At 42.1% G+C, this 27,801-nt stretch overlaps 1 protein-coding gene across 2 annotated transcripts in view; it reads left to right on the forward strand.

Annotated features, from left to right (window-relative positions):
* The window catches only part of LOC117777751 (collagen alpha-1(XI) chain-like), a 77,489-nt gene extending 51,234 nt beyond the window's left edge, over nt 1–26,255 (forward strand). The window contains exons 41-67 of one of the 2 annotated variants that reach the window (XM_034612660.1): nt 2,401–2,454; nt 5,221–5,328; nt 5,446–5,553; nt 6,834–6,887; nt 7,361–7,414; nt 10,458–10,565; nt 12,879–12,932; nt 13,588–13,641; nt 13,767–13,820; nt 14,098–14,151; nt 15,235–15,342; nt 15,539–15,592; nt 15,695–15,748; nt 16,143–16,196; nt 18,139–18,192; nt 19,624–19,731; nt 19,860–19,913; nt 20,219–20,272; nt 20,889–20,996; nt 21,380–21,433; nt 21,516–21,551; nt 21,673–21,726; nt 22,003–22,261; nt 22,962–23,074; nt 23,221–23,289; nt 23,624–23,857; nt 24,574–26,255. In XM_034612660.1, coding sequence (XP_034468551.1) covers nt 2,401–2,454; nt 5,221–5,328; nt 5,446–5,553; nt 6,834–6,887; nt 7,361–7,414; nt 10,458–10,565; nt 12,879–12,932; nt 13,588–13,641; nt 13,767–13,820; nt 14,098–14,151; nt 15,235–15,342; nt 15,539–15,592; nt 15,695–15,748; nt 16,143–16,196; nt 18,139–18,192; nt 19,624–19,731; nt 19,860–19,913; nt 20,219–20,272; nt 20,889–20,996; nt 21,380–21,433; nt 21,516–21,551; nt 21,673–21,726; nt 22,003–22,261; nt 22,962–23,074; nt 23,221–23,289; nt 23,624–23,857; nt 24,574–24,720 — 2,316 coding nt within the window. In that variant the 3' untranslated portion in view covers nt 24,721–26,255. The remainder of the gene's footprint in view (nt 1–2,400; nt 2,455–5,220; nt 5,329–5,445; nt 5,554–6,833; nt 6,888–7,360; nt 7,415–10,457; nt 10,566–12,878; nt 12,933–13,587; nt 13,642–13,766; nt 13,821–14,097; nt 14,152–15,234; nt 15,343–15,538; nt 15,593–15,694; nt 15,749–16,142; nt 16,197–18,138; nt 18,193–19,623; nt 19,732–19,859; nt 19,914–20,218; nt 20,273–20,888; nt 20,997–21,379; nt 21,434–21,515; nt 21,552–21,672; nt 21,727–22,002; nt 22,262–22,961; nt 23,075–23,220; nt 23,290–23,623; nt 23,858–24,573) is intronic. The other variant, XM_034612661.1, reaches the window with a different exon arrangement.
* Nucleotides 26,256–27,801: the final 1,546 nt, after the last annotated feature.

Raw genomic sequence — 27,801 nt, forward strand, 5'->3', positions numbered from 1 at the left:
TATTAACACACTTTGTCATCATTTAACTCAGCAAGGTTGAAATAGGTTGTACTGGGTTGTAAATTTCGGCTCTGGCGAAGCTTTTTAACTGGTATATGTCGCTGTAATCAGAGCGTTTAACTCGACATTCACAGCTACGCTAGTTTCAGGGCCTTTTCTTGAAGGAATCCTGGTTTCCCATCAGATGGACGAATGAGTCAAAGCCCACAACTTTGTGAGCGTGCAGCCGAGCCTGAGCAACTCAAATTAATCCTCAAAGGGAGGGGGCGTGGGTGAGAAGAAGTTCAAGGTGAGAGTGGGTGGTTGTTAGAGGCTGACGGAGGATCAGCTCGGGAGCGACGGAGGCCGGAGCTAATTTCAAGGCCGACCATTAAGTGAAAAGACGACAGCGCCGCCTAGACTTATTACCGCGGCGATGTCTGCTCCGTGTGTGCAGAAGGATGGCTTCTTCTTCATAACTGTGGAACACACTGCACAAACACAAACACACATACACGCACACGTCCTCCCACGCTCTCTTCAAGTGTTCCCATCCAGTCGCACACAGACACAAACACCTGTTGTACAAGCAAGAGCATAAACGTTTATCTCGCTCCTTTTGCTGAAAGGTGCTTACGTGAATAGTTTATTTTTCTCTTTTGGTTTTCGCATACTCACACACACACTCTCACACTCTCACACACACACACACACACACACACTCTTTATCCCGTCTTGAGGAGAGGCACAGCGACAATATATACAGGCCAGTAAATAACCTTTTTGTGTGTCCGGCACAGAAAGATCCTTCCAGGCTTCTAATGCAACGTGGTAAACTGTGGAAGCCGGGGAGGTGGAGAGCCAGCTTGGCAGCTTCCGCACCCCCCTGGCTCTGTCGGAGCCTGTAAATTAGTTATTATAATGAAAGTCTTTACTGCCTCCAGTGAACTGTGTTTTCCATATGCAGCCTCAGCCTCCTGGTGCTATGATTCAGCAGCACAGGCGCTGCCATTCAAGGGCGGGGATCTGGAGGAGGTGACGGAGATTTCAGAGATAGATGGACCATACCTGAACTTTTCACCCACTGCAGACTTTATTTTGAAGTTCATTTATTGGCTCCTTTTTAAAGTTTCTCTTTTTTTAAAGGACATCTCTTTATGGCCTTAAATTGGCTTGGATGCAATTCTACCCCTTTCCCTCATTTGGTATTCACGCATCTATGAATTTGCAAATCACCCGCAGCCTCTATCCCCACCCGCCCCTTCAGCCGTCACCTGCAGCTCTGCTTATCAAACACATTACGTATTCTGTTCTGCAGCTACTATACGCAACACAACGGAAAATGGTAATATCGGAGTGAACTGGGCAAACAGGTTTGAACCGAAGCCCGGTTTGCGCAGGGTCACCTGTTGATTTATGGGAACGATAATGTGTTTTATGTATTGTTATCTACAACATAACAACAGTTGATAAGATCAGTTAATAATGTAGACAATAGATAAATAATAAAAGATAATATTTTGCTAAAACAATATTATGGAAATTGTTTTTCTTGGTGAGGTTTGGTTTGGGCATCTTACAGGTTGCCTTTAATATTTTTCTTGACTTGAACTACAGGAATAAAACTAGAAAATGGGTGTGTTCCATAACGTTATGAGCTTTGGTTATAGTCTGTCTCTGAGATTTCTTTCACCGCCCAAGACAAAGGAGGTGAATGGGAAGAGCTGAAATATTTCATTTAAAGTATTCAGCAGCTGAAGAACTCCCATTTTGTTCCTCTGTATAATCCATGGACCTCAGTGTGAACAATTCCTGTGGCGGAAAGTAGTGGCTGTAAAATCTGTGCTGCTGGATATTTCCAATGTAATTTTCCTGACTGAGAGCGCCACAGCCAAAGAGCCTTTCAGCTCTTTATGATGAAGGTGGCAGAAAGAAGTAAAATCAAAGGTATCTGCAGGGCCTGAGAAGACTGGAAGTAAGAGAGAAAACATGTTTTTTTATTGACCTGCTGCCTCAGTAACTTCGGGAGGTAATAACGTGCCGACTGTGGGCATAAATGAGGAGAAAGCACATCTTGTATGTACATAAATTAACGAGGTATTTGCCGTGTGTAGGGTGTAGAAAACTTTACTTGAGAGTCAAAACAAGAGAGTCAACCGAATTTTAATCAGTATATCATTTCCTTCCGTCTTCTTTTAAATCGTGTAATTGCTGCTGCTCTTTAGTATTAACCCTAATGCCAACTCCTCCACACACACACATGCTCACTGAACGTTATTCACACGTCCATGCACACACATATCCACGCGCACAGTAACATTTAAAGCTCCATTTGACAGCTGTAATCACCGCTCGTGGAACGGCATTGAGCAGCGGCCTGCAGCGAGCGAGATCTAACCCTCTCCTGTCCTCTGCTTTCAGGGTCCAGCTGGCTTAAAGGGAGGAGAAGGGCCTCAGGGTCCCCCCGGCCCCCTCGTAAGTATAGCCAGTTGCTATGGTTACCTCATCTCTCCCACCACACAGAAATTGCAGTGAAAAGTGACTTGTGCCTTTGGAGAATGGAGTTGCTGCACATGCTGCGTGCTCCGGTGATTCGGCAGCGTGTGCGATGTAAGCCGCGGTGTTGAAGGATGGTAAAGTAGAGCAGGGCAGGGCTGAAATCAATATTCAACACCAGTACGGTTAGAAATGTGAATGTGCATCGTAGTGTTAAATGTCTAATGTCATTTTTATCTGGTTTTCTTAGTTTAGTTGAATTGGAAAAATATCATAAAACACTTTTACTCACTTATTTTCTTATTAAATGGATAGTTTGAATGTTGTGTTTTGTTTTCAGACACAATTTTCACATCTATCATCATAAATTTATCTGAATATCACCTCTCATGCTGAGTGTTTCAGTATCAAATCAAATTAAACTAATTTTTTTATCGCCCATATTCACAAATCAAGGTTTCACATCTTTCCATTAACACTCGACTAGGGTGAGAAAAAACGTACAAATACAAAACTTTTAACTGAAGAAGATCACAAGTATTAAAGTAGTTTTATAATGATCAAGCTTTCGCAGTTTGAAAATAAAAAGCCTGTGAATGTATGTAACACCTGTTGATAATAGCAACACACTGCTCGAGTTACAACAGCTAAAAGATATTCTTAGGTATGAAATTAAAATGGTCTAATGATTGCTTGATTGCCTAATTGAACAAAAACTACTTTTCATCCCAGTAACTTAATTCGTGTGTGATGGTTTTTCCACTTACATGTAATTGTTACCATAGCAACTGCTGTGGCGCAGATTGAGGAAGTTTGTCTTATGTCGGTTTTTTTTTTTTTTGTATGACTTTTAGAGAAACTTTTCCCTCAGTTAATAATAACACACAAACATCTTCCACTGCATCCCCGACTCCACCTTAATCGCAGTAATGTGCATCCTTCTAGATACTGTAGCTGCAGCCGTGCACTGTATCTGTGCCACATCCGACGTGCACTCACATAGTGTAGGACCCTAAAAAGCAGCAGGAGTGGCAGGGTAATCCATAAAATAAGTGGGCCACTTCTTTCGCTGCCTTTGTCTTTGAGCCCAGCCCCGGGAGCTCTGGCGGTGAATCTGTACAGAAAGCTGACTGACAGGCAGCTTTGAACCGCCTGACATTTTGTTCAAGCGTTAAACGCAGGCTCCCGATAATTGCCCCCCCGCTCACCAGCGACAGAGCAACACCAGATTAGATGACAGCGGATATGCAGAGCACGGATGAAAAGATGATGAAAGTGAGGAGAAGGGGCTCGCTCTGAAAAGAGTCAAATCGTTGCCACGGCGAAATGAGATAGTTTTTCTTAAATTGGCTTGAAAGTGAGCCATTGGATGAAAACATGCCATTGACTGTTTTGGTAGTGTTTGAAAAACTCCCTGAAAAAAGCAAAAAGAGAGAGAGGACAGCGCACAGTGCCCACGCACACGAGAGATCTGATATTTTCCTCCATCGATTTCCTGCCAGACACTGAGCTGCTGTTTTGCTGTGGGAAAGTCTGTGAGTGCTGTGAGTGCGTGTGCGTGTGCGTGTGTGTGTGTGTGTGTGTGTGTGTGTGTGTGTGTGTGTGTGTGTGTGTGTGTGTGTGTGTGTGTGTGTTGTGGTTTCACAGTCTTTTAAGAGGCTTTGTGTGCATGTGTTTGAAAGAGACAGACCAAGAAAGAGCTGAGCAGCAAACAGGGTGGATGAATGGGACCGGCTGAACGGCAAACTCTGGTTGTGTGTCTGCATGTTTTTGTGTTTGGGTTTTGATCTCTCGCCACAGAATCACATGTGGGAGAAAAACATTGGTGAAATGAGAGGCAGGGAAATATTCTGATAGAATATGAAGTTACACAAGGCAAAGAAACGTCTGTCTCTGTGTGTGTGTGTGTGTGTGTCCCTGTGGGCAGGATGGCAGGCTGGGGCTGACAGTTTGGAGCTGTGTGTGTGTGTGTCACTACTGGCAATGTCTATTATGAAATGGGCCAGGCATGTGAGTGCCAGGTTGCAGCTGAATCAGTGTCTCTGTGTGTGTGTGTGTGTGTGTGTGTGTGTGTGTGTGTGTGTGTGTGTGTGTGTGTGTGTGTGTGTGTGTGTGTGTGTGTGTGTGTGTGTGTGTGTGTGTGTGTGTGTGTGTGTGTGTGTGTGTGTGTGTGTGTGTGTGTGTGTGTGTGTGTGTGTCTGCATGCAAGTGAATCAAGGTGAATCGTTGGTCCACACACATGCATGTGGTTTATTTGACAGCAGCCTCAGACTTCCTCAGGTAGAATGTCTCCATAATGACCTGGTGATCAAAGATGTAGCCGCACTTTATGTGATCTGAGGCGCCTACACAGCGACGAGTGGAGAGCAGGGTAATCAGACATGCTAATGCAGGGAAACAATAGAAAGTCCGAACCCTGTTAGTTACATAAGAATTTTCTCAGCACCACAGTTCTGGCTTTGAGGCCGACAACGGATTTTAAATCTCATAAATCATAGTTTAAATAATTGATGTAACAGCTCGTTGCAGCTGTCAAATAAGTAAATAATCAAATAAAAAAACACAAATTTATAACACAAAATGTTTCTTTAGATTTACTCAATCAGCAGCCTTTCAAACAAAGTCAACTTTTCCTGCTTCAAGTTCCTGTGGCTTTCTGGTGCTACTGTACCTTTTCTCCGGGACTTCTTGTTCACCGCCACTTAAAGCGGCAGTGAGTGATTGGCCTGTGTTCCTTGGTGACAGGGTTCAACTGGAGAGAGAGGTGCCGCTGGCCCTGGAGGTCCCATTGGTCTGACAGGACGCAACGGTCCCCAAGGACCACCCGGCCCCGCTGGAGAGAAGGGGGGCCCTGTGAGTATTCCTGTTCAAGCCCTCGTTCAGTCAAACTCTTCTGTGACTCTGCAAACTGGGGATTTGTCTGCTGGTGATGTGAAACTTCCTTACGTCTGTTATCAATGTTGTGTTTAGGGAGAGAAAGGGCCCATGGGCCCCGCCGGCCGTGATGGCATTCAAGGTCCCGTTGGTCTTACTGGCCCAGGTGGTCCTCAGGGTCCCCCTGGAGAGGACGGTGACAAGGTAGAGTACATCTTTACATCCTAGAACTCCAGTAATCCTTCATTTGAATATCTACCTTAGATAATTGAGTATTTTTCAAATCATAACGGTTGGATAAATATGGAAATCAGACGCTTACATTCTTAGAATTCTACTTAAACATCTGAAAAACGTCTCTAATAGCTTGAATTGTATCATTAGAGAAGTTAATGAAGTTGTGAGATATAGGAAAACGTGAATCAACAGAGCTGTGACTCTGCTGTAAAGAAACAAAGGGTTGTTTTTGTTTCCCTTTATAATTAAGTAATATGTTATTGTGGTATTACAGAGAGATGAGTATATATATATATATATATAGTATATGTTTTAAAACTATCTTTCAAGACTACTCTGGATTCTTCAGATTAGGTGGAATGCTATATCCTTTCAGGTTTTTCAAGCCTTGCTTTAATTTCCGAGTTATTCTTTGGGGTATTCACTATATTAGCTTATATGTACTGAGGAGATAGAGTCAGTAGAGCCTGCAACACTGTTGATAAAATGAATTTGGGAAGGACTAAATTTAGCACAGGAGTCCTAAGTTAAGTGGTGATGGAATCACTTTCTTAAATTTAGTTACAGCTCCATCAAGACGTTTCTGTCTAGGTCAGTAATAGGAGTTTAAAAGTAATTAAATAGAGGTCTGATAAAAGAGGATTCTGAGGGACGACTATTAAATGTTAAATTCCAAAGCCATAAGCCAGAACAAGGTCGAGGGTGTGGTTCAAATTGAGTGGTTTAAGGCTATCGACAGCCATGTGAATATTAAAGTCACCTACTATAATTACTTTATTTGCACCAAGGACTTAACTTGAAGAACTGAGAATTAGGATAAACGATCACAGGAAGACAGATTCATACATAAATAAAGATAATTCCAAAGGGCTCGCCTCTTTTTTTTTTTACCACTGTTTACAGATAAACAGGTATATTTACTGAGAGCACCAATAGTTTACACATCCTGTTTAGCCTCAGGCCACAAAATCCCACATCATCAGTTGATCCCAAGCTCTGCATCTTTGCATTTGTAACCATCAAGCCTCTCAAATCCCAGTCACATCTGCCATCGTGTCAATCACACTGCCAATGGGGTTAGACAGGAAGCCAATGAATTAAGTCGCTCCAAACACAATGGGATCTCTGGAGGAATATGAACAGCCCCCGTGGTGGCAGAGGTGAAACTAAGATATTGGACTTTGATTAAAACATGGGGGCCAACGGAGAGCAGAGATGTGAGCTGTGCTGTTTGTGTTGCCCCACAGGGAGAAGTCGGTGGACCTGGACAGAAGGGAGGCAAAGGAGACAAGGGCGAACTGGTGAGTCTTGACTTTCTCTCTTTTATAACTTTTCACACAACTTTGAATGATAATCCATGCAAACTGTGTGAACACTAACATTAGCTGCTGAATTCTCAAATGAGCTGAATTAATTATCGAACATGAGTAACTTGGCAGTGACTCATCTCAGGTTATCGTGCCCTAAATGGGCTGCAGCATATAAATTATTGACTGGAGCGCTGTTATGTTTCCTAAAAGGTTGCTTTAATATAATGAAGAACAGCAGTTTGCTCAGTCCTCGTTTTAAACATCTGTGTTTTTAACCAACTGAGGTTTGGATCACAAATAGAGTAAATTTTGAAATATGTTTCTTCCCTTGAGAAATTACTTTCCGTTCAGGTGTGAGGATAAACAGATTCATCATTATCTTCCATTCTGCTCTAGTGTTAATGGAAACAGGGAGTCTATCTTGTTTCATATTTCATATTGTTTATTATTCCTTGTGTTTTCAGGGTCCACCCGGTTCAAGTGGTCTTCAGGGTGTGGTCGGAGCTCCTGGTCCAGCTGTAAGTGTCACTTTCTCTGTCCCTTTGATGAAATATCATCATTTACACTTTTGTTGAAGGACGTCACAGTCAGGAATATAATATAACATGAAAAGAGTTATACTACAAGGGCTCACCAGTATTCATTCTACATGACACTTTCTCATTTTGAAAAAATACTTTATTTGGCATTACCTCAGTGAGCTCTGAGTCTCAATCAATAAAATGGCAAATATTGAAATACTTGAAATATTGTTTCTGCAGTGCTATACCCTGCCATCCAGTAGTTTCCAACTTTGTTATGTACAGAGTAATGTGTACTGCATGCAGGTTTTTACTTTTTAAAAGGTAGACACCTACCTCCTAATGGTCGGTACTTGGAAATCCCTAGAACTAAGGAAGCCTAATTTAAAAAAACAATGTTTTATTCCCAGAATGGACATTTAGCTCAGTGCCAGTGAGGTCAGGGTACTTTATGCTAGAGGCAAGTTCTTTTTTCTCGTGCCTCTGCAGTCCGGCCTTTATTTAAAAACCCCACTACCTTTATCATCATAATGTTCTAAATCCGGTAATTTATTTGAGTAACGCAATATGAGTTTGTGTAATGTAGCACAATAATGTCAGGATACTGCACAAAAAGTTTTGTCATCACAGTTACTGGCATCTTGACCTTTTAGTAGAAGGTTTTCTTTACTACGTTTATGAATTCAGATGATGCATTGCTTCGTGATTGTTATATAGGAATAAACTTATGACCTTCCGTTTGCAAAGGACAATGGTAGCCCAACCTGCCAATTTCCGCCTATATCCTCACATGGCAGCAGACCTAGCAGAAAATACTGCTGCGCACGCTGCAGAGCATCATCTTCTCGTCCACCTCATTAACACAACAGCACAACAATGGGCTGATGGCCTCGGGGCAGCTAACACCTCATTGCTGTGAATTATCAGGCCTTAACAACCATTCTAGCAAATATTCAGCATCTGCAGGGCTCTGTGGGGGCTAGAATAGAAACTGGTGAGACGGATTGCCAGAAGCAGGTAGCGCGCCCAAGCTGAATAACAAATTAACAGTTGTTTGTCCTGGTGAGTCAGTCTGCTCATGTGTATTCATATCTTCATCGCTGAGTCCTAACTCGTGCTGTGCAGTTTCAACATTATCTGCCACTCTTCTTTTTTTAATTACTGCATGTCCTAATGCTGTCATCACTTTTGACTGCATCCAGCTCACCTTCCAGTCCAGGAGAACTGCTGGTGTTTGTGGGGGAAATTATACAATTTTCATTCTCAGTTAAGGCTTAATAAGGTTTACAACAGCTCAATCACCAGTGCTGTTGTCCTCAGGAGGCAAAAGAGGTGAAGCACTTAGAATAAAAGAGTCCAAAGAAGGGCAGTTTTTAATCTTCATCGGGGCAGACTTCCTTTTCTATAAAATAAACAGGTTTTTATTTAGCAGTATCATATAAAGAGTCATCAATGTTTTAGGAGAGTCATTTCTTTCGGATTTAAAAGTTTGTGACTTTCACATAAAGTCAGGCAACTTGAGGTGACAAATGCCTCCAGGCCTAAACATCTCTTCCACCCACAGGTATGATACAAGGGAATGATGGACAGTAATGGAGACATGTGGACAGTTGTAGGCGTTAGACCTGCTGACTATTGGATCAGGGACAATTAGGATTTTCACAAATTCTGATTCGTCCACAGAATGCCCATTGGTTCGCCGTAAGGAATCTGGGGTTTATAAGAGAAGCTATATACACAAAATACAGCTAACTTGTTTCCAAACAGCAACACTCAGCACCTTAGCCCAGCTAGCATTAGCCGGCTTTCACATTAGCTGTAGCATCTACTTAGCCTCCATACTGGTGGCCTGCTTGCTAATTTCGCTTTAGGCAAAAAGTGATACGAAGATTTTACCACCATAGCGCTGTCGATGGGGCTAATGTAGTTTATTGGACTTCTGACGACTAAGCATAGAGACGTACTCACGGTGAGATGCCTCACTCCTGTTATCAGAGAACCAGGGTTACCTCTGTAACCTCAAGTTCTGGGCTGCCCTCCATGTTGATTTGGACGTTTCTTTCCAATTTCACCAAGGACTGCATCAAAAGTCTGAAATATGATGGTGCAATTTGTGCCTGCAGTGTTAAAAATGATACTGTATTTCATTTTTTGGGACTCTACAGCCAGACACATTTCTGAGTCCAGTCCCCCCCGAGCAGCTGTTGGCGCAGCAAGATTTGCGACTTCCTTTTTTTGTTTCAGTCTCTCTTAACTTTAGTCCTCCTCGTCTCCGTAGTTCAGAGACGTAGTCCCGATACCTGTAATCACATTTCCCTCCTAACTGATCTGCATTCAGCACAAGCACCTGAGGCTGCCTCTGTGTCCCAGGGCTCAGTGAGAGCTCCTCGAGCACTTTCAAGTGCTGACATGCGTTTGAACTGAAAACTCCCAGTTTGTCAGCACTCTTCACTCCTTCCCTGTAGTCTCCCCTTTCTATCTGCACCTCTGACTTCACAGATGAAGTCAGCATCTTTTTCACAACCCATTGGCTACACTTTATCCTGCCGCCCCTAATGAGAGGCTTTAGTGGGATGTCTGCCGTGTCCTCAGGTAGCACAGCAACACAGTGGATCATCAGTGGCAAGGACTGTTGCCTCATCCCTGTCCTTTTTTGTTTTGAGTTTAAATATCATCCATGCGTTTCCCTCTAAACTCTGCGTGGCATATTTTTGCATTAGCCCTGAGATGGAGACTATCGGCCTGCCCAGAGTTAATGGTCCTGACACTGAAGTAAAAACGTGTGGCTGTAGAGAATTGGTGGATGGATGATATTGCCATAAATTGACCTTCAGAAAAGGCATTAAGGCAAGTCTCCATCCTCAGCCTGTGTTTGAATATGGGCTCTGACCCCCTCTTTACCATGTGAGCTTGAATATACTCCTTAACCTTGAGGAGGATTAAGAGGGCAAAGAGGAAAAACCACATAGATATCAGTGTTTCCAGCTAATGTGAGTCAGAATAAAGACGTTTGAATCGTGTGAACTTTGATCTCCCACAGGGCAGCGACGGCGAGTCTGGACCGAGAGGACAGCAGGGCATGTTCGGCCAGAAGGGAGACGAAGGATCCAGAGGATTCCCAGGTCTACCAGGACCAATCGGGCTGCAGGTAAGTCTGCGTCCTGTAGAGAAACACAAACACGTCCATTATTCTCTGGACACATGACAACCAGATCACATGGAACACAACCCGAACATAATTTCCCCTCTATCAGAGCCGAAAAGCGCAGAATGAGCTTCTCCTTAAACCGACAACATTTCATCTGTCTTTACATAATTTACATTACATCAAAACACAGCATCATTTATTAATGCAGCCTCGGCTCCAAACAACACTTTCTATGGCTCCCGGGCAAATACAGTTTATTTCCCCCTCAAGGACTTGCCTCAGCGTAGTCACTGCTAAAAATCCATCACCGGAGCCAATATTTAGCATTTGGCATTTTGCCGCGACATTAATGGTGGAGGTTGTTTTCTTCTTCTTCTTCTTCTTCTTTTCTTCGTTATCGTGAAGTGAACTGCTCCCCTGGAGTATCCTAACAAAATATCAGATATCTCAATCAATGTGTCGTAGCATCATAACTTAATTAGTGTCTTCGAAATGTGTCTCGTCATATTAGATTGTACATGCAGTATTTTATTGCATAAAGAACTTAGAAGAACTTCTCACTTTCTGTCATAAATTTTTTATGAATTATGTCAGGTTTCGAGAAAAGACTAAAACTCAGGCTAACTAAACTTTACATCCCTGCTGCTCCTCTACTTTGCTCTATTCTCTTTTCCTTACAACTGGAACAGGGAGAAAGAAGGAGGGAAAATGTCAAACAGCTGAGAGCTGGACTCAAAGAAACTTGCTCTGGTGGCAGTGAATATAGAAACGGAATACTTGAGAATATCTCAAAGTCAATTATCCAAGGACTGGCTGAGGATGAAATTAGAGCGAAGCCCCCGCTGGTCAATAGGGCCAGATAACATTGTTATTAAGTGCAATTGGCTTTTAATTGGCCATAATGCACTCCATCTCCACTCTTTTAATTACGTTTGACTAAGCTGCCCTTCAATAGATGGAAGCAGCCACTGCGAGCTCAGCTCTTCAATTCAATTATCTGTAGCATTAATGATTTTTGACTATGGGGGAATGAATGGCCTCGGTTTGAAAGCCTTCCATCATCGGGGGGGCTGTGTTTGCTGTGGAATGTCAGAGTCCTCAGTGACAGGGTGAATTCCTCAGATTCAAAGGTGAAGATGTGGCCGCAGATTTAAATTGTTTGTCCTCATGTGTCCTTAAAAAGTTTAAAAAATAGGGACACGCCAAGAGATGAGAGGAGATTTATTGGTTCGCTCTGATACATGTAGATGCAAATGTGTATTTTTATGTCAAGTCATGTTAATTGATCGAGCACATTTCATATGACAAACTTTAAGATATAAGGCAAAGACGGACGACAAAACATATGAGATGAAAAGGATATTACAGATATAAAAACAAGAAAAATAAAAATCCTTAAGAGAGAATAAAAACAAATAAGATGAGAATCATTATAGTAAAAAATGCAGACCTATAATTGTGTATTAATATTACTCCTCCTAGCTGCAGCCTTCTAATCCACTGCTTCATACATTTTGCAAACAAGTCCCACGCTGATCAAGAACCTGTCACCTCCAAACATTATACATGAAATAAGTTGATGCTTTATTTATTTTTCCATTCTCGCCGCCCTCGTGCTTTATTACTCTGACTAACGTCCCGGTCGGAATCTGTTATAAATTAGCCCTCTCCGCCAACGCAGGTACAGTAAATCAACAAAATGGGCCGAAACTACACGTATGTGATCTCAGTGATCGATATCCACGTCATTTCTGCTTTGCCCCGACTTATCATCACCGCTGCTTTCCACCCACCTATTGATTATTCACGCTCCGGCGTCAGAGTTAAACCAGCACAACGAATAAGAACCGCAATTATGCAGAGAGACAATAAGCCACAATGGCAAAGTGAGAGCTCCTTCATTTTTGTTACAGATACACCTTCCTAGGCTGTATTCAAACTGTTTTATTCAAGCATGAGTGAATCCCAGAACTGGGTAATATGCAGCGCTCGTGCTTTCCCCTTTTGTTTCCACTTTCCTGCGGACATAGATAGATGGAGCTCCCACCCTGTAATTTACACAGCCTGATTATTCCCAGGACTCCCATACCCTTTAATTACAATAGGTGTCTTTTCTGACTAATTGTGTGTTTACTCTCAGGGGTTCTGCTCGTATTAATGCATTCTTCATCGCATCGCATCCAAAAGCCCACTTTTCAATTCACATCTTCTGAGAGCACCTGGTAACGAGCAGAACAAATACATTTGTGCTCTTGTGTGGACGTTTCAACGTGCAGTTTTTGTTGTTCTGAAGAGTATTTGTCTTTTTCTCAGGGTTTGCCCGGCCCCCCTGGTGAGAAGGGAGAGAATGGAGACGTCGGAACGATGGTGAGCGTTGGTCTCTCTCTTACAGGAATTCACATTGTTTGCACGTACAACCTGGTGAGGTGGGAAATCGTTCTGATTGTTCTGAAGTTTTTGGCCGGCGGCTGAGTTTGGCAACTCCATCCGTCACTTGGCAGATGTTTTTACAGCCTCTGTAAGATGTTTCGACACAAACATTTCAGCGGGTGAAAACTTAGCATTTTCTTTTTGGAAATAATATGTTTCTCTTCAATCATTTATTTATTTTGTCAGTACAATAAAAGCACCAAGGGGGTATTTTTTAAGTATTTTGTACAGATATTGAACGTGGGTTTGATTTTCTAACATCAGACCTGCAGAACAAGCACAAACACAGTGCATCCTCATCTTGTCTGACTCTGTTCACATTATATACGTCACTGGATTTCCTTGAATTCCTTTAAATTATTTAAAAAGAAGATATATACCAGACAGTATATGAAGCATTTCTGACGATGCACACGTGTTTTCTGCACATGACCTAGATTTATGTTTTGAAAAACAAACAAACAGTGTAGCACCTTGTGGTTCTTTTAGATTTATTTGGGGGGCGTTAGAACATACATTAACCTTAGAGTATGTAGCGTTTGTGGCACATTGCTCTACTGCACAAAGAGTAATTTCAGTTTTCTTCCGACAGGGTCCACCTGGTCCTCCAGGCCCCAGAGGTCCTCAAGGTTCCAGCGGAGCCAATGTAAGTTTCAAGGCTTCATTCACACTCAACATTTTTATCAATCGAAACTTCATTCATTCAAAATTCAAAAACATCATGTTGTCTGTGAATCTAAAATCGAATGAACCAGTGTAATTGATCCACAGGGTGCACAAGGTCCTCCCGGTGGTATCGGTTCAATGGGAGGTGTCGGAGAGAAGGTGAGAACTGCTCATTTTTTTTATCATGTTGTTACTTTCCAGCTTCTAAAGATACATTCCTTTCATTTCCTTCAGTATATTCTTTGTCAAAATAAGTGAATTCTGCAGAATGTTTTGTCTTTATACTTCTGAAGGACATATTTTACTGCTGTGTAATTAAATGTTTGTGTGTTTGTAATAGAAGATTCGAACCTAAAGCACTGAACTAGTCTGATAAAGCCACTGCATGTTCTTTACTCTGTGTGTGATGATCCACATTCTCTCTGTGTCATAACAGGGAGAAACCGGAGAGGCTGGAAACCCAGGATCATCTGGAGAGCCTGGTATGGGGGTAAGTACACTTTTGTGCTTGAATTTCATCTCTGGGAAAAATATCCTTCATTTCCAATAACAACAAACTGATGATATGCATGTGTAAACAGTATTTAAAAGTAGAAAGACACTCGTGTACAATTCTTCCCACAAGCAGCTGCTCGAATTCAGGCTGATCCTCGCAACCTGCAGGCTTCTCAGCAGATAATTAACTCAGCCACATTTGGATACCTCCACTGCTGCTGGTGTCATTAATCCAACCTCCTGTGCCAGGCTGTTAATAGAGGCAAAAGTCAGAATATCCTATGAGGCATTTCACCACAAGAGCATAAATGACAGGAATTTCATTCCATTCTGCACCAGGCAACATGACGATGCTGCGTATTGTGTTCGACCTGCAAACTGCCTCGACTTTTTCTTCTCACAAATGATGATGAAGTATTCACAGTAGGTGACCTGATGTTGAATATCTCACATCAGAGCAGTGCCATCGATTCGGACTAAGCAGTAGAGATCTGCTGTGTACACCGGGGCGGCTTCACCTTCGTTGGGGGGGCAGGGGCCAGTCGCCCCTCGTCGACTCCTCCTGAGTCCATCAGGGTTGTATTGACGTACCCGTCCGCCGCCACGCGTCTGTTTACGGTGACAGATAGAGCCGGCGCTGCACGTCACACGCGGATCAATTTTCAAAGGTGCCGTGCTGGCATCGACTAGAGAAGCACTCGGCTCTAATAAGCCAGCTAACGATTCTGGGCTTGTAATTATGTTTCGGCTGCTGCTCTGAGTCATGGCCAACACTTTAAGACACCGTGTCAGCAATTACAAGATATTGGAACGATGAGCGGTGTAATCATTTATTAGATGAAAAAAGAATTTACTACAGAGGATGATCCGAAGAGTTTCTTTTTTCTCCAAAGTCATGCTCTGAGTTGTCAGTCAGCTCGCTGCATGTTTCTGATGCCAGCTGGAGCGACGGATCTGATAACACATTTTGATAACACATTTGTCTCGCGCCTCATTTAGCACGATGTTGTCAAAGTCGTGTTGTGCCCTCATGTGGTCTCCATGCTCTCAAGCCTGTGGTGCTTTTTTTTATCCTCAGGGCCCCAGAGGAGAGGCTGGTGATAAGGGAGAATCTGGCCCTCCAGGAGCTGCTGGACCCGCCGGTGCCCGCGGACCCTCTGGAGATGATGGTCCCAAGGGAAACCCTGTACGTCACACACACACACACACACACACACACACACACACACACACACACACACACACACACACACACACACACACACACACACACACTCAGCCATGACTGGTGCATTATTAGAGCTATGTGTGGTTTCTCAGTCAAACTGTCCTCAGTGATGTGATGTCAAAGATCAACCTTCTGTGTCTCCGTCTGTCCGCAGGGTCCTGTCGGCTTCCCAGGAGACCCAGGTCCCCCTGGTGAGCCTGGTGCTGCTGTAAGTGTGGAATTTATACTTTAATCAGTCTAACGTTGGCGTATATTGAGCTGAATCAAGTTAAATAATTCTATGTTTGACTCATTTCTGTATTTTGTTTAGGGCCTTGACGGTTTAGCTGGTGACAAAGGAGATGATGGAGATGCCGGACAACCTGTAAGTCAAGAAAACATGATCTAAACTTGTAAAAACTTTCCCAGTAAAAATTTGTTAAAACTTTGGTCATTCACATTATGCTACTGGGGACAATTTCCCGTGGGCTCAATGATGTGGGAGAATAAAGAGAGATTTACTTTAGCAGTAATGGAAAATGGAAATAAATCTTCTATCTGTGCCTTTTCAAAGCACATTTGTATTTTATTGTTCATTGGTAATTCAGTGACACTAAAAAGTACAACGCTCTCAGGGGAGTTAATGTTCGTGATGGAGTCCGAAGGAGAATCTAACAGAATCTAATCTGTGAAAATACATTTCACGTTCTACAAATGTAGAGACAAATGTCTTCAGTTTTTGTGAAGTTAAATTAATTGTTATTTCCTCTCGACTTCAGGGTCCTTCTGGTCCATCTGGTGAGTCTGGTGTACCAGGACCTCCCGGCAAACGGGTGAGTACTTTCCCAAAAATGATGCATGTGATAAAAAGCATGATAGAATAATTAATGACAAGAATCAATCAGGAGGAGGACGGTGACATATTGTGACTTTGACGGGCAGTATTGTGAAAGCAGTAGCTCCACTGCTGCTGCTGCTGCGACTGTCAGGAAATTAACTTGTCACTTTAATTTCTGGCTCTCGATGCCCTCCTGTCACATCAGACTTGAGCTGAGATTATTCAATTTCTCTGGTGCGGCGTTTTTACGATACCTTCCATTTACACTAATAATGTTTTACAGTTGGCAATAAACCATGCCATCTTTGTACTGTATGAGTGGATGGCGAAATGAAATGAAAAGAAAGAATGGAGAGATTTATATTTGAAGTTATTTCATTCTCGTCTGTTGAGTACTTGAGCAGAAATGATGCTCAAAAATAGTTTAAGTCGTTCTCCAGAGCATCAACATCAACCAGTGTTGCTGCTGTCTCTCTTTTATATTAATGCATTAAGTACGAATAACAGATTTTCTTCTTTGGATTATGAATAAGTGGTGCTGAGAAGTAACTAAGAACAAGCACCTTACCCTAACATATATTGGCAATATTTCCATTTAATCTTACATTGTAATTCTAGTTATTTCACTACATTTCAGAGGGACTTTATGTATTTTTACTGCACCTTCCCTTTTTTTAAAAGCTGTAGATTTTCCTTAGTAAAGTTGTATGTTTCTAAAATTGAATACATGAATCATTATTTAATAAACCAGTGGTTTCCAACCATTTGGGTTTGTTGTCCACAAATAAAAAGCAGTGTTTAGTTAAAGCCTCTTGTCCTTTGTTCGGTCCCACTAAGATTTCAGAGAGTTTAATCCAAATATCTGTTCAATGGGTGAAAAGAAAATATTATTTACAAAAAAAGGAAAGATTAAAGAAAAGGACTGAATACAAATTTGTGTAGCAGAACTACACAAGAACGTTTTTACTGCTACTTCTAACAAGCTTTATGTAAAGTAGCTAAAACCAACTCCACCTTGGCCAAATACAAGAATAAACCACTCTGTCGGTATTGATGCATCGATACTAATCATCTAATGTGAGGTATAATAATTTATCATTCATATGGGTCAGCACACGTCCTCTTGTCTTTAATATTGTCAGTAGATTTTTTGTAGAATTAGTATAGAATTGGTTGTTATTACTACACTACCTGTGTTACAATACAACTCTGACGGTTTCAGTTTAAAAACAGACCTGAACCGTTGATTGTACAGAGAAAGTAAATATTCTTAGTTCCAGAATTTGTATTCCAAGGGGAGGTATCCAGCTACAGAGCAAATTAGAGCCCAGGTCCATGTCCATATTAATGGAGTTTGTGATATGATTTTCCATCCTTCACCAGCGTAATTCTGAGTTAGTCTCTTTTCTAAATTGACTCAGGTTTCGGTGTTCACTGATGCGTGTGGCCGCTTGACTACATTAGCACGAGCACACGCACATTCAGCACACATCCACTAATGCACAAACACAGTTGGCGAGGCTCATAACCTACATTGAAGACGGACGGCTTTTGTTTGGTCTGTTTGATTATGGTGTCTAATGGCAAATGACAGCCCACTTTCAAGGTTCTGACCAGAGGCTGTTTGGTGAAAATGCTGATGTGCTTTTAGCCTAGTGTGTTTGCGATGTAGGGCAATTTGCCCGCGCTGATGTCGTGTGGCCCCGCGTAACCTTCTCTCTTTGCAAAGACTGAAGGTCAGAGACTATTCAGCTGGACAGTCAGAGTGTGCACGGAACTCCTGCACGTCAGGTTCAATAATGACCTGTGTTGTGTTGTTTTCAGTAGGTCGGAAAAGGTTGAACAGTGAATTGCTGTGTTACTTTTCAATGATGTGTTTGTTTATTTCAACAAATTCATGTATGAGTTTTAATGGCTTTGTTGTTCTTCTTTTTAAGGGACCTGTAGGAAAAACGGGTCAGGAGGGCAAACAGGGAGAGAAGGGATCCAAGGTAAGTCACTGGCCTAATTACAATGTGATTCTGATTATTGCTGGGATCAAAGTAGGATGAATATAATGAAGCAAAGAAATGCAGCAACAATGACAACGTCTCACATCACGGTGTGTACTGGGGTCAGATAAACCCACAGAGGTCCGGTCATTCAGATCTACTGAACCTGAAAGTCATCTAATACATAAGAGAAATTTGTGCACAGGCATCGACAGTTCAACAATAAACATTATGGACATTGAACTTTTCCAGGAATTGATTTTAGTTTTTTAAGGATATTGCTATTTACCAAGAAATCCGTCTTGGAATGTATTTATTTCCAAGAAATATTGTCTGATTTTTTGGGGGGAGATTACAGATTTAGTGCTGTAAATCAATTAATACATTAGTATTACATATAGATAAATACACAACAAAATGTTGTAATAGATTTCAAGTTGATAACCTAGAGAGCAGAACAACACCGGTTCAAACCCGTTCTCCTACATTCCGGCTCAGACAGATGTTCATGGACGTTTAATCTCAAATAAGCAACAATGGTGTTTGTTGAAGTTTGCAGCGTGTTCGATTTCTTTGTTAAGATCCACGTGTGTACACAGTTGAAGAAGCATCAAATAGAAGCTGTGTATGTGAGGCTTAAAAGAAACTGTCTCCAAATCAGACGGTTCAAAGCAACGCACAGACAGAAACCTGACGAATATCAGACACGGCCTCTTCTATTGTTTCTCCATGTCTTTATTCTCTTTTACACAAATACACACTGTGAGAGAGACACACACACACACACACACACACGATGACACTCATTCTATCCACATTGAGGATTAGAGTTGACGTGATGGAGACAAGACAAAGTCTGGGTGGTGATTCCTGAGTGTCACATCCAGGCCTAATTGGTTGTCAGAACAATTTAATCCCGTCCTTATCTCCGAGTTGATATGACATCTGTGGAAATTCAATACATGGAAAAAAGAAAAACCTGCTGTTCCTGCTCAGAGACAGAAGAAGAGTTCTGGTAACATTTGATCTGTGCAGATGGTACAAATCCTTGAATCCATCTAATCTGAGGTTTTGTCAGAGAAAACCATGAAATCAAACAATGTGACTTACGAATACAAGATTGCTTTGATTATTAATTACTGTCAGACGTATTTGACATTTACTGTGACATGTGTGGTTCAGGCATCATGGGACATTTCTGGCATTACCAATTCTATTGTTATTCCTGTATTAAAGGAATGATTTGGAGTTTTTGACCACTAGTAGCGCTGTGGAGCAAAGATGCCTTTTATTGTTTTTACGGCAAGGACACACACAACAAATACTGATGACAGACATTAAATATAAGATAAATATTTATAGAAGGGAATTCTATCGACCATGAAAAGGGAAGTAATTTTGATTTTCTGACACCATCCCTTTGTTTAACAGGGCGAAGCTGGAGCAGAGGGACAAGTTGGGAAAACCGGACCTGTGGGACCTCAGGGTCCCAATGGAAAGTCTGGTCCTGAGGGACTCCGTGGAATCCCTGGCCCTGTTGTGAGTAGATTGTCATCAGAAAATCCAGATTATAATTGATGGAAGAATTGCTTGTAAATGCAAAACAGTTTTCTAATGATTCTCATGTTATTAAGCCTGTACTGTAATTAGTTTCTCCCTTTTTTCAGGGTGAGCAAGGCCTCCCCGGTGCTTCTGGTCAGGACGGCCTTCCTGGACCTCTCGTAAGACGTTTCCTTCCACCTCCCAACTAGAAACCTGTCAAACCTGCATCGACTCATTGCATGAAGCTCGTTACTGTAAAAGTCAAGAAATGTGCTGAATGTAAAATACTGTACCTGCCCACTCCTTATTAGAGGATGTCTGTCTGCTACATGCTGCGTTGTTTACAGCTGTTGTTTCAGTCGCTCTGCAGGATAGATGCAGACGAGTCGACCTGAATGCTCAGCTCTGCTCTGCCCTGTAAAAAATAATGCAAAGTCATATCACTGTGAGCTCAGCTTGACGACCCGATCCCCTCTCTCCACAGGGACCCCCTGGACTTCCCGGTATGAAAGGTGACTCTGGACACAAGGGAGAGAAGGCAAGACGTTATTATGATGCTAATCTCAAATTGCTTCACTGTGTATTTCCCATATCTGCGTATGCACCTTATCTGAAGCCTCCAAAGTGAGCAAACGTCCGGGCCTGTTGCCTCTATCTCTTTGTTCACTCGCTCCCAGTGCGACGATGAAAGCCTCGGCTCTGTGAGGAGTTTCTCACACGGCCATTTGATGCAGTGGATGAATATGTATAAGTCCAATAATATCATCTTTGTAATGGTCATTGGTTAAATGCCAGCATGCAGTAGTCAGACGCAGATGGCCATAACTCTGCACAGCAGCAGGTGCCGCGACAGACCACTATTGTTAAATATGACGACCACCATAAACACTCTAATTATTTATAGGCAGAAATAAGACTGTGTGTGAGGTCGTGTGGCGTTGTGCATAAAGCCGGAGGTGAATTAGCATTTTAGTTTTACTAAAGTTAAATGGCTTTTACTTTCCACTGGTGATAAATGAGCAAAAATTACATTCCGTGGATTTGAAAATTGCTTTCTGTCAGATGGATAATTGGAAAATATTGTTTTGGTGTCTGCTTTTTGTTTCTCTGCTGTTTTTTGTCTCACTTTTTTTCGCTTTCTCTTCTTTCTCCAGGGTCATCCAGGTTTAATTGGTCTGATCGGACCCCCTGGTGAGTCCGGAGAGAAGGGAGACAGAGGTCTGCCTGGACCTCAGGGTCTTTCAGGTGGCAAGGGTGATTCTGTAAGTCAATCTCTGTGTCTCATGTAGTATATACTGTTGTCATGGAAAACTATGAACAGGGCTCGGTTTATTAACATGATGACATGAAGATATCTTTGTTCTACAAACAATTCAAATATAACATGTAAAGGGCAAAGTGCTCTCATCACATGTTTAAAGAGTTTGTATGTAATGCAGTCAGTCTGTGTATTTGGTTATTTTCATGTAAATGTGCACCCTATTGTTACGTACTGTATATAAATATTTAAAATGTACTTGTGTATCATATTCAACCTTATTGTCCTGATCAAACTCAAAGACATTTTGGACAAACACATCGATCAAATACCATCTTAAAACGAAATCTCCATTTGCTGGATTCTGACTCTATTATGTGCTATCAGGGTCTCGGTGGTCTCCATGGTCCTCTCGGTCCTCCTGGTCCCCCTGGTATCGCTGTAAGTTCCACTTCCTCTCAGTTAAACGTGTTTGTGTTGCATCGCGGCTGTTGCTCACGTGTTAATGTTACTTTGTCAACAGGGCTCTCAAGGACAGAAGGGATCAAAGGGATCATCCGTAAGTCGTCTTTCTATCATTTTCAGTGTTTTACATCATTCATCTGGAAATGTGTGTAAGACTCGGTTCCCTTTATGATTGTGTCAATGATATTTGATATATATGTGTTTTATTTTGTCAGGGTTCAACTGGTCAGAAGGGAGACACTGGACTGATTGGAGCTCCCGGACCTCCAGTAGGTTTCCTGTTCAATCATCTTAACGTCTAACAATGATAATATGATCAGAAAATACCTAATAAATAATAATAAATGATAAATCATCATCAATCATGAATTATTAACAATAACGAATCAACACCTATATGATGTAAATCTATATTTTTATAGTGTCTAGTAATTGATTTTGTAAGAAAATAATTGGCAGAATAACTGATCGTGAAAATGTCAAAGACGAGTCATGCACAGAAAACCATCTCTGAATAATCTTGACCTTTCACCTTTGCGCTTCAGGGTCCACCTGGTGACCTCATCCAGCCGCTGCCCATGCAGCACTCTTCCAGAAGGACGAGGCGACAGGCTGACATGCAGGGAGACGAGGCGATGTCTGACTACGGCGTGGACGTGGGCATGGAGGGAATGGAGGATGTCTTTGGATCCCTCAACAACCTCAAGCAAGACATCGAGCGCATGAAGTTCCCAATGGGCACCCAGGACAATCCTGCCAGGACCTGCAACGACCTGCACCTCAGTCAGCCCGACTTCCCAGACGGTAAAATGGCGACCATCACCACCTCTAACCAGTGTCCTCTCAATGTCCAGCTTGTTTGGCATGTAGCAAATGGTTTATCAACTCAAAACAGCGGCTAATTAATCGTATTTCAATCAATGACGGTCAGTTATTTCTTGGAGATGAAGGAAAAGGTTGAATTCAGACACAAGAGACAATGATTTTCAGTCGGGACTCTTTAATACAGCGCTGGGTCAATGGTCGTTATTCAAGAACCAAATCGACCCAGTGCACAGAGTTTATAATATATCGTCTATATGTGGAAACGGACATAACTCACGAGGCACCACAGCTCGTTTCTTTCCTTACATGCACATAAATTTCAGGGAAAGTCTTCGGTTCTGCACGAGGAGCAATCTCAGGATGAAGGTGACCTGTGTCTAAACGTGTGTTTTATATCATCTTCCATGTGACGGAACATATCGTCATGACCCAGAATACAGATAGTTGATGATCTCAATAACAATCAACTAAACGATTAATCGTTTCTAAACCAAAGTTGGAGCCTCAACTGTTCACACTCTCCCTCATGGTTTGTGTCAAACCTGAAATACATAACACACCAGTCTATTTTTTAAAAAGTAGAGCAATCTTGTCAAGGACGACGCTGTGAGAATTGAACAGCAGCAGCCTCAACTTTCCGCCTTTTGTCCGCGTCTCATGGCTGCGTCTTCTCTCCCAGGCGAATACTGGATCGATCCAAACCAGGGCTGCATAGGAGACGCCATCAAAGTGCTCTGCAACTTCACAGCAGGAGGAGAAACGTGCATCTACCCAGATAAGAAATCCACAGGAGTGAGTAAAAGGCTCCGTCGGTACCTGATTAAAACAGGACCAATATTTCTGATTTACTGTTCTTTGCTCTCTGAATTCTTGTGAAAAGTTTAAAGATCTCTGCACGGTAACTGTCAGGAATTCAAGTTTTTTGCTCTGTGTTGTAGGTCAGAATATCCAACTGGCCCAAGGAGTCTCCAGGTTCATGGTTCAGTGAATTTAAACGTGGAAAAATTGTGAGTGAACCCCGACGACTTCTTATTTTCTTTTTCATCACCTCCCAGCCGACGCTCTCACGTCCACTTTAGATACGTTTTTCCATTTTTCTGCTTCATCACTTAGTCTCATTTACAGTAACTCTCTCCCACCGATCCCTCTCCTCCTCCTCCGTCATACTTCTCCTTCCTTTACCCTTTTCATCATGTCTTCATTCCTCTTTCCTTCACTCTTACCTTTCTTTTAACCTTTCCTCTCTGCATCCTCTCATTTATCCTCTATCTGCTTCTTTCTTTACAACTTGTCTCCCTTTCTTTTTCTTCTTTTTACCGTCTTTTTTTTATCCGTCTCTAGTTGAACTACGTGGACGTGGGAGAAAACACCATCAACACGGTGCAGATGACCTTCCTGAAGCTGCTCAGCTCCTCCGCACGGCAGAACTTCACTTACATTTGCCATCAGTCCGTGGCCTGGTACGACGCCGGCGCTGACAACTATGACAAGGCGCTGCGCTTCCTGGGCTCCAACGATGAGGAGATGTCGTACGACAATAATCCCTTCATCAAGCCGCTGACGGACGGCTGCTCGGTAAACATTGATTTCCTAATTTTCTGTCTGCAGTTAAACTTTGTCTCTGTATCCTGTGAAATCCCATTAATCCTCACAAATATGTAGAAAAATGTCACAAAATATCGTTCATACACGTAGAGACACAAAAAATCGAATAGAAGAATCTGGGCTTTTAGTACCAGCTGAACCAGTTTGATGCTCAATTTAATGGTTTGTAATTTGGAAAGTGAGTCTGAGATGATTAAAACCGATTGATTCATTGCATTTTTTAAACAAAAATACCAAATATTCACACTTTACAAATTCAGAAATTTTGGTCTTGGTCAGTAAATTAATCACTCACTAAAATACAGAAATTGAATAAATATATTTGCAGCCCGAATGGAAAATGAAATATGTCGTTTTTTGTTCATTTAATGGTGTTTAGGGAAACATTTTTACATTTTACAAAAATTAAGAAAGAAAGATGTGTCGCCTTTAATTTATTTGAACTGACACATACTTTAAAATGTTTAAAAAGTGAATCACAGTTTTCCAGTGCCCAATTCCTACTCATTCCAAACACAAGAAATAAAGACCTGTCTTTAGATCCATCCGTTTTTCTGTACCTGCTTTTTTTTATCAAGGTCATGGCTGGATCATTGTAAAATATGTTCTATGCAACATGTTCCCTAAAACATTCCTGGACCACTTCACTAAATACCTGTGTTCTCATGTGTCCTTTGTGTCCGCAGCTGAAGCAGGGCTACTCGAGGTCAGTGATGGAGATCAACACTCCTCGCATCGACCAGTTGCCCATCATTGACGTCATGCTGAATGACTTTGGGGAATCCAACCAGAGGTTTGGCTTCGAGGTCGGCCCCGTGTGTTTCCTCGGCTAGACACGCCCCCTACTCCCGCTGAAGGACAGGGTCACATCAACACCCACATGCTGAGATCCGACATCCATTTTTACCTTCTCTCCCCGCGAAGCAAAAAACCTGTGTTTTTCTTTTGTTGCCGAGAAGATCCACTCAAGCCCGGAGAAGAAGTGTGCCCCCCCCTCCCCCTCCCAGGCCCTGTCATGAAAGCGCTGACCAGGGGAAACTGCTCCTCGCCCTTGTAGGGCCAGAATCACATGACTTTGAGTGACATCAGGAAAAGGGCATTTGATGCCGTGGCGGACAGTGGCGCACTTTCAGCAACAGAGAGAGGATCCACTCACCCCAAGCCCCGTCCTCCCTCGTCCTTCCCCTCCCACCACGCCTCCCTCTCTGGATGCTCCAGGTGCTGCTCTGAATACAACCACAGAGGTGCTTTTGTGCAGAATCACAAAACGCTCCAGGTGCTACAAAAAAGTGCTTTTGATAAAACTGTAATTATTATTATTATTTTGTACAATATTGTTCCTTTCCGAATCCACTCCTAAAACACTTGCATGTGCCCCAGCTCTTTTAAGTTTAAATAAATATTTGGTTAACTATATTAGAAAAATCGATAAATATATTTGATGTTTGTTAAGAACAAATTTGGGAGAAATCGTACATTCATGACGTAATTTTGACAAAAGCTTTTATTTGTAAGTATAAAATAATCCTTTTGTAAATAATATAACTTTCATTATTTGACTTGTATGATAACAAACAAAACTGGAACACGACACTTAACTCTAAAATCATTTTTGTCTTTTTTTTCATGTCATACCAGTCGGTATGTCCATTAGGAAATTAAGCCATAATAATAAGATGAGATAGTAATATAAATATTGTAAGAAAGGGCTTATTCTTCCAGACAGACTTTACTCACCCTGATGTTTTACCTCTGTTTCTTTTCAAAATGTGGACGTATTTGGCTCCTCATCCCTCGTCCTTATATCTTGGAAACAAAATCAGGTTGGAACATTATTTGTGGTGACTAACAAACAAAGATAAAAACATTTTTGTGTAGTTAAATTCATCCAGTTTGTGATTTTTCTTCTTTGTAACTATGAACAAATTGTTTTCATGTGCCTTGAATTGTTCATTCCAAAAATATTAAAACTGGATTCTGAAACATGTCGGGTTGAACGTCTGTATTGTTGGTGTAGAAATGATTCGTGCTCTTTTTGTGATTCTGCGCCGCCATCGCCTCCGCCGCCGCCGCCTTCTACGTATTACCTTCCTTCGCCATGATAATTTAAGATTAGGAAGATTAGCACTTCCAAGTGTTTGGGCTCCTGTGAGTGATTGTGCTGAGCCCAGGGGCTGTGATCTCCTCCACTCTCCTCCCCCCCCCCTGACTCAGATTTGACTTTGATCAAGATCTGTGTGCATCTCCGCCTCCTGAGCTCACAGCGATGCCAGCATAGACTCCAGAGCCGCTTTCAAACCTGTGTAATTACACTATGTTTACAACCTATGTACAACTGAAATAAATTTTTGGTGCTTTGCCCAATGCACAATGGTTTGCATTCACTTACACCCGATCCTTCATCTGAATAGTGAGGGGAATCACATCACTGTAACGGATGTATTCAGCCAGTTTATGATGACGGTTAATCGTGTCTGTGTGTCGACACTGCGTGACAACACTCCCCAGGCTGTGACGCTTCCTAATTGCACTTTAATCAAACCACATGTCACACAAACTCCCTCCAAAGTGCTACCGTCGCTTAAAAAGTGACGTTTTTCAAACTAATTATCTCCACGTTCACATTGTCGATGTTCTGTGAAGGAGCGTTAAGGGGCTGCAGTCAAAAACGTTGCATTGTGTGTGAGTGTTGAGCAGCAGACAGCACCATTCACTTCTGTATGTCTATCCACCAAAAGCACTTAAGTAGATACTTTGATAGGGAAGCATGCAAACCATCCGATCTTCACAAAATAAATGAAGTATGACTTTCCATCACGTTGAAAACGGTTAAAGCAATAAGATGTGAAGGATTTTATCTGTGAAAGCTGCATCCGCGGTTCTACGGTTTGATTTTAGGTTTGGTTAATCGTTTTGTTTTCGGTCGGCAGATAAGTGAGCTGTAGCCTGTTATTATTTTTGCAAGCTGAGTTTTGCCTTTCAACCATTTTGTTGTTGTTGTTGTTGTTGTCGACAATGACACGACTCTGTCAACGCAAAAAGCTCTTTAGTTTCCAAACGTCTCTGACCACCGCTTGATTAACAGTGTCACTCGACACATCCTCTCTGGTTTGCCAAGTACATAAAACATGTGATGGCAGACTTTATGCTCTAATAAAATGTTATTACAGTGTCAAAAGCAACAACAGACCATTGCCCACCATTAAATATTTATGTACCCTTGCCTAATGTCAACTTGTCAGGAGATCCTTGGAGCGGTGTGTGTCTTTTGGAAGAGGTGATTTGGAAGCAAAGGATGACGACGGGCGACTCATAAACACAAAGTTAATGTTGTGTTCATGACATTTGACGCAGGGCGACGCCACCATTTGACTCGTCTTCAAATCAAACAGTTTGTCTCAGTAGTTCTGCCGGTTCCAACTAATCCGGTTCACTTTTTCTGCCTCCACACCAGTGACAGCTGTGAGAGGATCCAGCTGCAGCCGGGGGAAACAAACATGAAAGGACAAACGGGATCAGGAAGTCCAGCTTCAAACTGTTTCGTGGTTTAGGATGATGCTTATAGATAAGTGGTTATGATATTCGGCGTGGTTTGAGAAGGTATAGTTTGTAGGAGGGGTAATTTGTAGCGACAGCAAGGCTGCAGTTGCTTGAGTTCTCCGTCTTTCCGTCCAAAAATACTGTAAATGTACGTATAGACGTCCGCCTGTCGGTCTAATTTGGCAGATATATCACTCAAGGATGAACGAATAGAAATTTGGTGGTCAAAGGTCAAGGTCACCGCGACCTTACAGAACTTGTTTGCCAGAACACAAGAACTATACGATGATTATGACAAAATATAACAAAATAATCTAAATCCCTTTTAAAGTCTGCGCTCAATATATTAAGTGTGTGAGGACAAACTTATATAA

The sequence above is a fragment of the Hippoglossus hippoglossus genome, chromosome 17 (genome assembly GCF_009819705.1).
Source record: "Hippoglossus hippoglossus isolate fHipHip1 chromosome 17, fHipHip1.pri, whole genome shotgun sequence".
Lineage (NCBI taxonomy): Eukaryota > Metazoa > Chordata > Actinopteri > Pleuronectiformes > Pleuronectidae > Hippoglossus > Hippoglossus hippoglossus.